The sequence below is a fragment of the Ctenopharyngodon idella genome, chromosome 1 (assembly GCF_019924925.1).
Source record: "Ctenopharyngodon idella isolate HZGC_01 chromosome 1, HZGC01, whole genome shotgun sequence".
NCBI lineage: Eukaryota > Metazoa > Chordata > Actinopteri > Cypriniformes > Xenocyprididae > Ctenopharyngodon > Ctenopharyngodon idella.
The window spans coordinates 17,966,942-17,982,692 of NC_067220.1; the positions used below are offsets into that span (position 1 = coordinate 17,966,942).

Here is a 15,751-nt window from a genome sequence, read left to right on the forward strand (position 1 = left end):
GCCTACGCTGTAGCTACGGTGTACACTCGATGCAGAAGTATAAATCAGCCTTAAGTGTTTCGAAATTTCAATAGTTCACCACTGGGGGATGTGACTTTGGCAGTTTGATACGTGCTCCGAACCACTGATTCTAAACAAAAGATTCATAAAGCTTCGAAGCTTCATGAAGCGGTGTTTTGAAATCACCCATCACTAGATATTGTTGAATAAAGTCGTTATTTTGTTTTTTGGCGCACAAAAAGTATTCTCGTCGCTTCATAACATTAAGGTTGAACCACTGTAGTTACATGAACTGATTTAAATATGTCTTTAGTAGCTTTCTGGGCATCTGAAAGTGTTAATTATCTTGATGTCAATGGAGGCCTCACTGAGCCATCGGATTTTATCAAAAAATATCTTAATTTGTGTTCTGAAGATGAACGAAGGTCTTACAGGTGTGGAATGACATGAGAGCGAGTAATTAATGACAGAATTTTAATTTTTGGGTGAACTAACCCTTTCACAAAAACAAACCTGTGTGTGTGTGTGTGTGCGTGCGTGCGTGCATGCGTGTGTGTGTGTGTGTGCGCTTACCCATTTTTTGATGAACTTATAGTACTATTGAACTGCAGAGCATGCTTTTTGAGCATAAGACTGATGCACAAATGATAGTTCAGGGAGGTCAAAAAACACATAAAGAGAAGTGTTAGAATAATACAACACCAGCAATCACAGATATTCGCATTAGACTGGATTAAATTTCTCAGAGCACTGTGGAGTTTGAGCAAATAACAGTATATAATTTGCTCTGGAATTTTTATAGAGGTTGTCTGAGAAAAACATAGACATGGCAGATTAGGATGATATTCTGCACTTATTTGTAATTGACTATGACTTCTATGACATGAAATTCATCTAAATTTAAATGATCTCATGGATGTGGCTGTTGTGGTTTGTGATCATATGACCACCAGCTGCTGCAGTAAATGTGGTGTATTCAAATAACTTTGACATAGTCCTTTTATGTTTACCTGTTTTAAATGCCTATTGCCCGCTGTGCACAGTTTCCCTGAAGCCACCAGGTTGGCGGTGCCACCGGGCTTGGGCCCGCCATTGCTGCTTGCAGCTATATTATTATATGGTTTCCCACTCCTGCACAGAAAAAAACAGGGTAACACTTTATTTTAGGGTCTTTTAACTAGTTGCTTATTAGCATTCATATTACTAGAATAGTGGCTGTTTATTAGTACTTATTAAGCACATATTAATACCTTATTCTGCATGACCTTGTTCTCCATTCTTAATCCTACCCAAAATACCTCAACTTAACAACTACCTTTCTAACTATTAATAAGCAGTAAATTAGGAGTTCATTGAGAGAAAAGTCATAGTTAATATTGAATATGTGTTCCCTATACTAGAGTGTTACCAAAATTAGCTAGATAATAAGCTACGCAGCAATTAACATTTTTCAACTAAACATTGATTGAGTACAGTATAATGCACTGTATTATACTGATGTACCGTATTAATGAATATGTCCATTTCTCCCAAAGATATAAAACTTCTTTCTTTACTGACAGATCTTGCCCATGGACTTGCTCTAAAATCTCAGATGTTTAAACTAGTACATTTCTTTTGCAAGAGAGAGAGGGCCAGTTAGACACGAACAGAACAAAAGTGAGGTAGATGTTTAACGTCATATATCAAAGGGGTCTGTCAGTTTTTTCACCTTTTGAAGTGAAATTACAAAAGGATTAAGTAATTAAGTGAACTCCCAGTTTGATATGCACATTTTTACATATCCGTTTCAGTCTATGCTTGACCTCTCAGTATTCAGGCTCTCACCTATACTTTCTCTTCCGCTCTTCATCTCTACGGATGCGATCCATCTTCACCACTGAGAGCGATGAAGCCGAGCCGAGTTCAGATAGCCATTCACTTGGTTGATGGTGTGTGGGTGAATTGCTGGAAGAATGCAGGACAAAAAGACGAGAAATAACAAGAAATAAAAAAATAAAAAAATCATATAAAACTGCACAACACATATTGGCAATCACCAGCATCGCCTGGCTCAATCTGTCACTATATATTTTTTACAGGCTTAAGGCAAAATGTGGGCGCAATATGTCATGCATGCACACAACACATGCAGACAGGCTTCACAAGGTATTACAGTATGCTCGCTGTACAATTTACACCATATGTAGCTGCATTGAAATGCAAATGAATTGATTATGCCAATAAAACACTTACTGTGCTTTATTGTATAGAATAAAAAATTTTAACTTCCAATTTATAGACTGCATAGAAAACAATCCCTTAGGCCTGTTTCACACAGCTTGCAAAATTAACATAAGCAGTCTATATTAATTTATTTAAATATTAATAGCTTACAGCATTCACACTGCACACTTTAGCGGTGTTGCCTGAGGAGTTTCACCACTGAGCCTTTTTTTTTACTGCAGAAAGCATTTAATTAATCAGAAAACACATTTACAATGAACTGTAAACCTATTTACCAGTACGGTCTTTTTCATTATGCTTTTATGAATTAATATGAAATAATGGAATGAAGTATGCATCCATTTGATAAAAAGACATCTGTACAGTAAATCTGAATAAATCCATGATTTAAGCCATTTATAGCTACACTTTGGGGTTTTACTTACATGTAGATTCATTTAGATGTAAATGTGATCTAACTCTTCATGTCAATTAGATTTCAGAACATCCATTTTTATAATAATTCTCAAAGGCCCACTCCCTATAACCATTTAATATTTATGGACGTTATTAAAAGATATATTAGCTGTACTAACCCAGAAATCACTACTTTTGTAGATCTGCAGAGAAATGTTGTCATTGTGAAATTACACTTGCTGTTAAGCACTCTTCATTTATGTGGTGTGAAACAGGCCTTAGAATTACAACTTAAAAACAGAATATATACATATATATGGACACATATATTCAATATTATTGACTTGACTACACTGACACTATTGGATGAGAACTGAACTGAGCTGGACAATGACATCACTGAATCACAAAATTTCTATTTAATGAACATCCTGAAAAAGTTTTTTTGTATGTTCTTCCAAAAATTCATGAAAGCCTAAAAAATTATGTAGATTATCTTATAAAAGATAATGAAAAGGATTTTTGTTCTTCTTTGATGATATCCCATATCTTCAAATTCCAGGTACAGCAATGGGAACAAAAATGTTTGTTTGCAAGTTTGAATTTTGTCCTTATTTGTATTTAAAGGAACCTATGTACACCTGTAACCTTCTAGCCCTGATGAAGGCCTGTGCACTGAAATGTGTTGGCAAAATAAAACAGCATTACTTTTTCAGCTCCATCTTTTCTTTGTTCTGACCCCTTGACTTCACAAGTGTTGCTGGTGTTGTCCAAAAATAACTTTGTTTTTTCCTTCTACGCACCTTGATCGTGTGAAGTTGCACCAGAGCAATTACACAACTTTTAGAGCTGCTGTACAGCCGAAATGAACTCATTGATGCATCCTTAAATCATTTTCCTGTTATCACTGTAAAGCTGCTTTGAAACAATCTGTATTATATATAGGGCCATAGAAATAAAGTTTACTTGACTGAAGGCCACTCTCTACTGAAATTGTGACTAAATAAATGTGCATCTGCCAGTATATTACTCACTTGTCAAGATCTCAGGTCATTTGTGTTTGTGTGACAGTTTGATCACAACTCAACATGGCTGCCACTAAGCAACAGTAACCAATCTGGATGATTCATGCCCTGTCATGTGACTCGTTTCACATCTCATTCAATTCAGCTGTGATTTATGCTGTCTTCAAGTGCTATCGGAAATTTCCTACTTCCCACTTCTGAAATCATAATTACGGGCTCATCGCATTCAAGTGCTTTGTTGTCAAAAGAACAGGAATCATGGAGGACACCAGTTTTATTCTTGCCTATTTATTTAGAAAAACTTATTAAAGCAAAAATGATATTTAGCGTCCCATTTAATATAAACATTCACCATGCTATCTAGATAGACAGCTTGTTGACGAATCTGGAATTTTGTTCAAATATTTTTGCTTTGTATAAAACATTCAATACACTTCAAATGTGAATATGCATTACAAGACAAGGTGATGTAGCTGTTGTGGAAAACTTAATAAAGCAGCGATCGTTCTCCCCTCCGCCATGATTAAAGTTTATCTCACACTTAACTCAGGAACTTGGGTATCAAAATTATCCTCGAGCATTCCAGTGGTAAATATGACTTGAGAGGGCGTTCAATATGGGTACAGAGCCTCACACATGACATGCAAAAAAATAGTAGGCTAAATCGTGCACGCGATTTACTTTTAACTAGGAAATTCGTATTTACAATAATTCCGGTAGCACATGAAGGCAGCATCATTCTATGGACACACAGAGGTTAAAATATAACAAATATTCTACAACCACTGATAAAAATGTCATCTGTTTGCTAATAGTGCAAAACATTTAAGCTGTATGTTGCATCTCTTATGCATAATTATTATGGTTCTTATTATTATCAGTGCTAAAAAGCAAAACAAAAGAACAGCATTTCTAACATAAATGTATTCTTTATTGTCACTTTTGATCACTTTAATGCATCCTTGCTAAAAAAAAAAAAAAAAAAAAAAAAAAAAACGGAACTGGCATCACTTCAGTTAAGCTTTTTCCATAAGCTGAATAGGGAAGGCGTAGGACGTAGTGTAACTGTTCTGAACTGCGAGAGTTTTATGCTTTTTTCGTAAGTTGAATACGGAAGGTGGTCTGGCGGAAGCTAGATATTTTACTTCATAACTTGTTAAATATGGATTTTTTTTTTTTTTTTTTTTTTACACAAACGCATCGCTTCGCTTCAGAAGGCCTTTATTATGAAAATTCAGGATAAGAGAATTCTTTCAAAAACATTGAAATTGTAATTACCCCAAACCATTAACCAGTAATATATACTTAAATATTATGTTTCTGGCATCCCATAATTTAAACTTCACAATGAAGTGCAGCACATCACATTGTACATGAGTAAATCCCTACACCCAGTGCTTTATTCATAAACATGAAATCCCAGAACAAGGAGTAGTGACAGATCTGGGGCGGGAGGTTATAGAACGTATGAAAATGAATGTGTTTAATTAGTTGACATAGGGTTGTCACCTAATAAACAGGATTTATTAAAGTCTTGAATTAATGTAAGTTGTTTGCTCAGTGTTTCACTTGAGGCTTGTCTTTGATCCATCACTACCCAAGGGGGTTTGGCTGGTTAGTAGGGACCTCTACCCATGCTGGTAGATTTTATAACACCATTTGGATCCAAAAAAGCATATTTCAGTGATTCAAGCATATAGATGTGTTTTCTGACTAAGTAAAATCTTTAGTTGTTTTACTAATTACTGATTTTTTTGGAGTGCTCTTTCATAAAAGCATAAATTGACATTTATTTTTCCCTGTCTGCTGCCTTTCACATCACAGCTCAGCATAGTCACTAGTTAACATCTTGGGTTTGTGGGATTTGGATCATTTTTATGGTGCCATCAGCCAATCAACGTTGTAATTTTCCTGCGGCTTCAGATTAGATGTATGCTGCACAGACCAATCAGCTTCTGACTTGAAAGCAATGCCATGTCACTGTGACGTATGCTATCAAAGTACCGTGATTCGAGAGCAGTCAGCTGGCTTATTCTACAGAGTTTCTTCAGAGTGGCTGCACAATCTGTGATAACTGTTGTTTCACGATTGGCAAGACTCACTGATGGCAACGATGATGTGTGTTTTGTGTTTATTCATGACACCTTCAATTCCACTAATGCTCACAATTCCATGTTTTTATAACAGTAAAAACTTTTTGATGTAAACTAAATGTTAAATTGTCATGTTTATTCAAATAAAACTGATACACACTTTATTGTGATTTAAATAGTATAGACCAATTTGGTGTTTGCAAACAGCGATGAAGTTTTTTGTGGGCGGAGCCTACCTGGTTGCAGAAAATGACAGTTGAGCAGTAGCAGTCTATGGAAGCCATGGAATAAAAGAATAAAAAAGTTAATTTCCAGTTTATATCTCACAATTCTGACTTTTATTTCTCGCAAATCTGAGTTTATATCTCACATTTCTTTCAAGGAAAAACAGAATTGTGAGATATACTCATTATTCTGTCTTTTTTCATCAGAATTGCAAGTTTATCCTGCAATTCTGACATTTTTTTCCACCAGGATTGTGAAATAAACTCCGAACAAAGTCTGAACTGGGAGTTACAGTTTAAACATGCAAATGCAAGAAAAAAGTCAGAATTGTGAAATAAAAATGTTATAGGCTATGTTTAAAAGTTAGGTTTAAATATTATTTCATGCTGTAACTGCTATGTATGCATGTCCTCTATGAACTGCATATGTGAATATTATGTAGACTTACTGTTTAAATCAAATTCATGCTTTAATAGTAGACTAATCCTTGCAGGTTTCATGATTCAGATGATTCTCACTTGCAGGTTGAGAAGAATTTAATATTCATGCTTTCTTTACTGGCAAAATGCAAAACCCACTCAGACGACTGTTGGCTGCTTAGACACGGAATAACAGAACTGGGTCAAATAACTCTTGCACAGGTGATTCTCCATTGGAAATGCTTTGCAGTCTAGAAATAGTCTTAATCTGTGTCTGGGAAGCCAGGCCTGCTCATCTGCAAATCACCTCAAATTAAATGGACTATTTCTGAATCAGCTCTGATATCATCATATTACAACAGAATAAATCCTGATCAGTCTGCGTCCAGCTCTAAAATAGCCCCTATCTCATGTACAAGAAACAGCAAATCAACACAGATTCATTACGCTTAAAATTGCCATTCATACAAAAAAATTCCAAACACTGTAAAGCATCCACAAAATTGACCACCTCTCATGTTCCAGCCATAACCACACCCGGATGGGGTCAGAGTAAATCACCCCTCTTTCCACATGACGTGTTCAATTATTTTATACATAAGTATGAATCTCTTGGTCTCAGAGGGCGATAGAGGCAGGAGAGGCACAGATTAGTGCATAATTCTGTTAGAGGGTAGTGTAAATCCTGGCATTTTTATGTTGCTCATTCGTTCTCTCGCGCACTTGTTCAGTCGGTTGGGTTGGATTAAACAGAGTGATGTCACCACAGCATGTCATGTTTCTCTCTCTTTATCGAACAGCAGTGGTGGGCGTTCAGCTAGAACTATTGCATAAGCTTCAATCTAATACTGTACTTTAATACTTATATTGGAATGTTGATCATACTGCCTGCTTTTTGCCCCAGAAAAATAGCTGCACGTCCTAAATATAAGATAAATGTGCTTATCTTACATTTAATTTCTTTATGTAGTTGGCAAAAAGGAAAGTTCAAGATTTATTCTCTTGAATAAAAAAAGTATTAACAAATCTTATTTTTTTACAAAGCTTATATATTGTTTTAGCTGTTTCATTTTTTAAAATCTTGTTTTAAGAATGATTCAATATTTTTACTAGAAAACTAAAGACATAAAAATAGTAAATTAATAAAAATAAAAACCATTTTGGCATATTCAAGATATATAAAATTCCAATTTTATTTTTTATTAATCAAACATTTTGATTTTAATATGTTTACTCAGTTTGCATATGAACTTGTCATTAGATCCATGCATACAAAGAGTGGAGAAAGACAGATAAAAAGAAAAATAGAGGGAGAGAATGTAAGGAGACATTTAAAAAGACAAAGACAATTAAAAAAATAAAAGTAGCAGGAGGAGAGGACAGAGACCCTGTGGGACTGTGGGAAAGCAGCAATCCAGGTGTATTGCTTTCTCAAATGGAGAGTAACAGTGGCAAACCAGGTGAGGTCATTTCAAAGCAGTAAACTTCGTAACAAACTCTTTTTGTAGAGTGTTTGTAAAGATTTGGTCACATTTGTGGCCAGGCATTGTAGAGATATGCTGATGTTCATGGCATCATTTTGACAACATTGTTATTCATTCTCCACTGAATGATCAACATCAGTGAAACACACTCAATATATATTTATATACAGTAATAGTGCATTAGTGCCCGCCCACTTTTTTAGCGGTGTTGGTCCTAGAAGTATTTTTTCCCATTCACTTTTCCCATAGGGATTTAGAAGAAAATCTTTGTTAAAGCATTATAAACCATGAATCAACCAGCTATGAGGTGAATCACAACAACTCGTATTTACTTGAAAGTACTCAAGTACTTGAAAATCGGACAAAAAGACAAAGGTACAAGAATGTGTACTTAACAGCTTCATTGAGGGACAGAACTACAATCCCATGAAGCACTGCAAATGACATATTTCTCAGCAGAGCTCTTTTGGTATGACTTGCTTGCTGCGACTCTCTGATTGGTGGAATTTTCTGTACAGCATCATGGGAAATATATTTTTTTACTAGGAATTCAGCTGTTAAACATGATTATTTTAAAAATTTGTTGAAATAATGCAAACAGATGGCTTCAACAAAAGTATATACCATCGATTAACCTCAGAGCTCAACAAGTCTGTGTTTTTTGAAGGTTTACATCATTACAAATCTATTTCCCTATGGAGAAAATGAATAAAGTTTATACTTCCAGAACCCGACTGTTGCACTCTATATCATTCATACTTTCATATGTGTTTGTTTGTTTTTTTTTCTTTCAGACAAAGATATTGATATAAAATCATTACACAAAGTATGTCTTACATAGATTTCTTGATATAATCACTGTAAACATTAAAACAAGAAATTCATACATACAAGTACATCTGACCAACGATGAAAAAAGTGCTTTATAAAAGACAATGATAATAATTTCCTGTTTGTTTTAATTGTGTTGAGGCAACAAATCACAGTTTCTGGGCTGCTTCCTGACAACATATTTGGTTATCAGTTTTTTTTTTTTTTTTTTTAATCAAGTTTGCTTAGTTGAGTTCTCTTCACCTCACACACATATACAGTTCACACAGAGTCCACCTTGACCTGATTGTTGTTGGTCATGAGTGGTGAGGGTTTGCTTTTGAGTCTTTCTTGGGCTTCATTTGAACTTTCCCCAAAGAAGATTCTTGCAGTACATACCGACACCACAATGCGCTTATACTCGCGACGGAAGTTCTGGTTCAACACTCCATAGACGATTGCATTGAGGCAACTGTTAAAGTATGCCATGAAATAACTTGCCACAAAGAGCCATTCAGGTATTAAAGGAACCACGCGCTCTGGAGAAATCGCTACCGCCAGCCCGATGAAGTTTAATGGTGCCCAGCACACAGCAAAGAGCACAAAAACAACAAACATTGTGACGAAGTTTCGTACGTCATGAGGCGTGAGCTTGGGACGATTGTCAGGCTTGACTCGTCGCCGCACCTGTATAACCAGGACCCAAATTCGTAGGTAACAGTAGGTGACTATCATGATTGGAAGGATGAAATGGAAGAAGACGACAGCGATTGTGTACGCCGAGCTCGCCGACTGCTCGAACGTACAGGAATAAACCCGCGGGTCATACTGCAAAGAGCCCACGAACAAGTTGGGCACGATAGCGAGCACCGTCAAGGCCCAGATTAACAGTACGTAGCAGACTGAGTTTTTGTCACTGTAGAGCTTGTCATACTTCAGGCTGTGGCATATATAGCAGTAGCGATTAATTGCAATTCCGGTGATGTTGAAAATGGAGCCGATTACACTGACGCCCATCAGGAAGCCGCTAATTTGGCAGTGCATGTATCCCAGGTTCCAGCCCTGGTGAAATATGGAGGTCAGGACCAGCGGATAAGGGTATATGGCCACCACCAGGTCCGCCACTGCCAAACTCACCACAAAGATGTTACCTGAGGGACAGACAGAAAGAGAGAGATAAAGGTTAAGGAGTCTATGACTGCATCCAAGAGCTTAGGCAGCTTACATTTTGCATTGCTGCCCTCACTGTAAAAAATAAACAAGTTGAGTTAACTTAAAAGTTAACTTAAAGCAACCAGCTGCAAAGCATTTTTGAGTTTTTCAAAACTAATTTTTGAAATTTATACTGGTTGTTCACCCAGTTCACAACTAATATTTTAAGTTAAATCAACCTTTCTCTGAAAGTACATTAAAATATCAAGTGCTGAAAGGATAGTTCACCCAAAAATGAAAATTTTGCCATCATTTACTCACCCTCAAGTTGTTCCAAACCGAGACTGTCCTCCTCCAAAAAACGACCCAATGGGTCGTTTTTTCAAGCACCTTATTACGACCTATATTAACGTTTTAATAACATGCACCCTCTACCTGGCGTAAAAACGACAGTGTCGTGTTATGTCTGTCGTCATGAAATGACGTATGACCGTTGTTACCAATCAAAATGCGTGTTCATTTAAATGCAATGTGTGGACTTTTTACATGGTCCCTTACCCACCATTTGTCCTATTTCCATTTAGCAAAACTATTTTTTTTTTTTATTAACGACTTATTAACACCTTACCCCAACCCTAAACCTACCCTTAGTGATTTATAGTGCATATACACTTTATGAGTACATGCGTTCCCTGGGATCGAACCCATGATTGCATGATCACATGATTGCATATTGTTGTATATTGCAATGCTCTGCCTATGCAAAACCCGAAATATGACGCAGGGTACAATCCATTAAAATGAAAGTGTCCTGTTGTCGATAGGGGCACAACTTTAGTCATATTTCAGGGAAGTGACAAACGACCTATATGGGCGTATTGGTTGGAGGACATGTTGTCCAAACCTGTATGAGTTTCTTTCTTCTGTTGAACACAAGAGAAGATATGTTGAAGAATGTCGGTAACCAGACATGGTAGCCAGTGACTTCCATAGTAGGGAAATAAATACTATGGAAGTCAATGACTACCGTCAAATGTCTGGCCACCGACATTCTTCAAAATATCTTTGATATTCAACAGAATAAAGGAACTCATACAGGTTTGGAACAACTTGAGGGTGAGTAAATGATGACAGAATTTTCAGTTTTAGGTGAACTATCCCTTTAAAAAAAAACTGTTATTCTAACTTAAAGAAACAAATTCCCAAAAGAGCATGTCTTTCTTATCAGTGAATAGTTGAACACAGATGTTTTATCCTTTAATTCTAAAGCACAATTAAATGTACACATCCTCATAATTCCCCATGTTTTGACCAAACACAGGAAAATGTAATTCAAGTGCATAGAATAGAAGTTGGATTTTTCTACAGTCAGACAATAGCTGCGTTTCCATTACCTTCAAATTGAAAATTGAAAATATGCCCAATGGAAACACGTCAATTTCGCAAAAACTTACACAAAAACTTACATATGTATATCGCAAACAAGTTTTTACACTCACATGAGGTGGTTTTTCAAGCAATTCAAAATATAAATATTTCGCAAAACTGCAATGGAAACGCATTTACAGGTATTTACATTCACATTTACATTTTGCATTTACAGGTCACCTGGCAGAGGTAAAAATCAATCATTCTTTAAAGATGGCACGGTATGTTTGGACAGAAGATGAGACAGAGTTCTTTATTAAACTCATAAAAGACAAAAGAATTACGGGAATACTGGATTCTAAACAACAAAGAAATGCCACAATTTATCAAGACCTTGAAGCAGATAGAAGGGAGAAACACTCAGAAACACATGTGTGACCACTCCCAAATGTAAGGGGCTTTCCTTGCCATTAATACTTGGATAACATGCCTACGTCTTCGATTAAAAATAATGGCTAGTGCAGTGGCTGCGATATACTTAAACCTACTAACATCCGTTGCCATGATTTTTTTAAATGACTTATCGTGAGAGAAAAAAATTACATTTTAGTACCATTGCATCAGCTAATGGAAACACGGTCATTTCGCAATCGATTTTATCGACATTTAGAAAATATCGCAAAAGTTTTTCGCAAATCTGTAATGGAAACCTACTTTAAAGGCAGCGTTTGTGAATTAAGTTACTTCTCGAAACTGATTTTGGACAGACTTCTGAGGCAGCATAGACTTTTAATGATCTACAGCAAAATAGAGAGAGCTCTGGCGATTATTGTAATGCTAATTTTTCACTAGAAATTACAAAAAAAAAAGTGGAAAACGTTTGTCAAAAATGTACATTTACACACAAACTGAACGCAACGCAACTTTCAGATTTAATTTTTTTTAGCTCAACTGTCACAGAATCAAGCACACAGAAATGTGGGATATCATAGACAGCAAAGAATACATCTATGCTGCCTTAAAAAAAAAAAAAAAAAAAAAAAAAAAAAATCGATCAGGACATGCCTTGTTGCCTTCCGTATGCTGCCTGCAGAGGAAGCATTTTTCAGCTTTCAGAAGCAGCCTACTCACATAGTAACTTTTCATTTTTATCATGTAAACAAAATATGTTTACGAAGTCTTTCAGGAGTTCAGTAAACCTTTATTGCCCCATAATCATATGCATGAGCTGCACTCCAAACATTTGCCTCCATCAATCCACAGAATGTGTGCCATATAAAGGAAGGTGCACATGGGTGTTTATAAATGTGAGAGTGTGCAATTATTAATTAGTTTCCCCCATTGTGTGGATGGTTAGGCATGGCCTATAGCTGATGGCTGCATTAGTTAAAGAACATGGGAGGTTTTAATGAATGCACATCTCTAATTGCCGCCAGGCACAAGGACTTGACATTGTGTATAAAGCTGAAATAATTAACTAACATTGTAATCAAGAGGGAAACACTAAAGGCAGTTGCAGCTGAGTTGCACTCTATATAGCTCTCTGAAGATTGTGTAAGAAAAACGCATGTGAATGCCAACACAGAGGCTTTATGTCTCATACATAAACACACAATACCATATATCTAGACTTATTACATTACAATAGCATTGAATTTAATTTACAAAAAGGAAAGAAAAGGCACAAAAGAGAACTCTTTAAAATCCTTTATTTCCCCTAGACAACAATAAAACTATTTGGAAAGCAGATTTTTCTGCTGAGCAAAGACACAGATAGTCTCACATAAGGGATCAGTTTAACAAGATACCAAAGTCTGCAATGAACAATCTGGACAATCTAATATGTTTTTCTTTCTGTTTGACAACAATTGTCTCCTTTGTGTCTAAATCAGGGGTTATGAAACTGGGGTTGCCACAAGAGGGTGCAATGGAGTTCGCAGAAGAACAGAAAAGTTGCTACTTAAAAACATCTGAGAATATCTATCATGTCTCCTAGACTTCTTAAACTCTCATTAGGGTAACGTCACTAGAGTGCATATCATCTTTAAGGTAAATTTGCAGTGAAAAGGTCTTATTTGCCTTTGAGACAAACTCTTGGAAATCAGGATGTTGATAAGTCATTGAGAAATGGGCACATGAACCCGTCCTTGTGTGTCAGCTGTCTCGCAGCCCCCTCGCAATGTCAGCACGTGTCAGTAGTGTTGTCAAAGCGTAGAACAGAAGCACTAATTTACGAGTAGTGGCAGTCCGTCTTGACGATTATCTTGCAGTGGCCTAAAGCAAAGCTGTCACTCAAACATCCCCTTGAGCACACCGTTGACATGCCATCCACATAGGGGCACATACACACAAACTTTCTCACCATTTGCACAAATATCATCCATGCTTTTCAGGCAAATAACCTTGGCTGTTCTTAAATACCAGAAGTCATTTCTCAGAGCATCCTCCTTGGAGGCAGAATACTGGACACCATGTGACTTATAGAGGCTCCGCCTCCATTTCTTCTATTTACATTCTAATGTAAAGCTTAAAGGGATAGTTCACTCATCATAGTTCTGTCATTTACTCACCCTGGTGTCGTTCTAAGCTTCAAGATCATAAAGGAAGATATTTGTAATTTTTTTTTTTAGTTTTTTTTTCTGTTATTAATACACTGAAGTTCAGTGGGGTCCAGTGCTGTTTTGTACCCCAATGACTAATAATATGGACAAAAACCCACACAGAATTATTGGAAAAACGTGTCTGTGGTGACGTTTCTACAAAATGTTACTAGCAAATTTAAATGTCCAGTGAGTGGTATGTTAAAGTGTGTTAAATTTTTCCCAAAACAGATCTGAATCTGGCAACGTTTTATTAGTGGTTATCGAGGCAGTTTGTAAATGAAATGTCTGATGAGTTGTGCTAAAACTAAAGGATAATGCTATCACATTTGCAAATAATGTACCACATAAACTAATCCCTACCCTAACCTACAGTGTAAACAAAATAAAAACACATTTGTTGAAGCAACTATGTCATTTTAGCCTTTGAGCTCTGTTATTATGATTTGTGTTTCATGGGACTCAAACCTGAGCGCTCAGCATCACAAGTGAGTGCTGTACTAGGTGAGCTACCGAGCAAGTTTACTACCTCAGAAAAGCCATATAGCTGGTTATATAATGCATCAAAATGTATTAATTTAAAAATCATGCACTATGGTAAAAGGTCATAACATAGCATTGTGCTAGGAACAGCGCAAAAATAACTCTTTATTAATTGACAATCTGCCCCTGTAATCATAATTCATGCGAAATAAAATAAAGGTTGGTGGTGTTTTAGTGCCACTAGTGATCATTTAAGTTTGAGGTACACTCTTAAAAAAAAAAAAAAAAAAAATGGTGCTATATAGTACTAAAAGTGGTTCTTTGGCTTGTAATCATAGGGCTCTATAGCACCAAATCTTCAGTGGTTCTTCAGCGGTTCTTCACCGGTTCTTTGGGATGACTGAGGTGCTACAGTATATAGCACCGCTTCCATATACAGAACCTGTTAAGCCCCTTTAAAGGTTTTTTACAAGCCAAAGAAACACTGTTGGTGCTGTTTAGCACCATTTTTGTTGAAGAAATAAAATGGGATATGGCACCTCTTATGGGTTCTACATATCACCATTCGACAAAGGTGCTGTAGAGCACCTTTAAAGATATGGTGCTACATGTATATAGCACTTTTTTAGACTTTTTTTTTTTTTTAGAGTGTACATTTTTGCAACAATGTCGGTAGAGGGACTTTTTCCCCAAAAGGCCTATGTTGACAAAAACAGTTGAAACATTCAAAATATCTTCTTCTGTGTTCCACAGAAGAAAGAACGTTCTACAGGTTTGGAACAACATGAGAGAGAGTAAATTATGACAGAATTTTCGTTTTGAGGTGAACTATCCCATTAGTGATCTCCTATCTGAATCTAAACATACAGTACACTTACCCATGGAGACATTCAAATGTTCACAAAACAAGTTTGTTTTGAATCTCCCAGCAGTCACGGGTTGTCCAGACTCAATACTTCGGATGGAGACATTACAGGTTAAGTCTTGATGCACACTGACAGCAGAGGTTACTTGGGTTGTCTCCATGACGACTTCAGTGGTGCACTCAGCTTATTTGTGACTAAGAGGGGTAGATGATGGAGGCTATGCAGCCTTCGTTCTTACAGACGGAAGGAGGAATGGAAGAAATCAAAGAATTGTCCTTGACAAAGTCAAACTGTCAAGTCTCAAGTGAATGTAATGCCATCAGCCTGGCTTTGCTTCCATTCTGCAAGTTTGGGTTATCAGAGCTTAAGGTGTCACTCAAACCACTTTATTTAGCTTACAAGTAGATAGGACTCTGGCTCATGGAAGACATTCCTCATTTTCCCCATTACTTGTTCCAGTTGGGTCCCAAACTCTGAAATGTTTTCTCTTGTGGGATTTCAGGATGTGAGTAGTACGCAGACTGACAAGTGACAGAAGCATATTAGCAGAAAGATATGAGACTCAGTACTTTTAATGAGTCTGTGACCGCCCTTAAACAAACTG

The 15,751-nt window shown here is 36.5% G+C and overlaps 1 protein-coding gene and 1 long non-coding RNA gene across 2 annotated transcripts in view; both read right to left on the reverse strand.

The window, feature by feature from the left end:
- Window positions 1-572: 572 nt before the first annotated feature.
- On the reverse strand, window positions 573-2,130 carry LOC127520805 (uncharacterized). The gene is made up of 3 exons (XR_007932208.1): window positions 1,828-2,130; window positions 1,011-1,131; window positions 573-633 (listed from the first exon to the last, which is right to left on the reverse strand). It is a non-coding gene; the product is annotated as an uncharacterized LOC127520805 (long non-coding RNA).
- A 5,440-nt stretch (window positions 2,131-7,570) lies between these two features.
- Window positions 7,571-15,751, reverse strand: part of mtnr1aa (melatonin receptor 1A a) — a 46,455-nt gene continuing 38,274 nt past the window's right edge. The window contains exon 2 of the mRNA XM_051909378.1: window positions 7,571-9,829. Coding sequence (XP_051765338.1) covers window positions 8,961-9,829 — 869 coding nt within the window. The 3' untranslated portion in view covers window positions 7,571-8,960. The remainder of the gene's footprint in view (window positions 9,830-15,751) is intronic.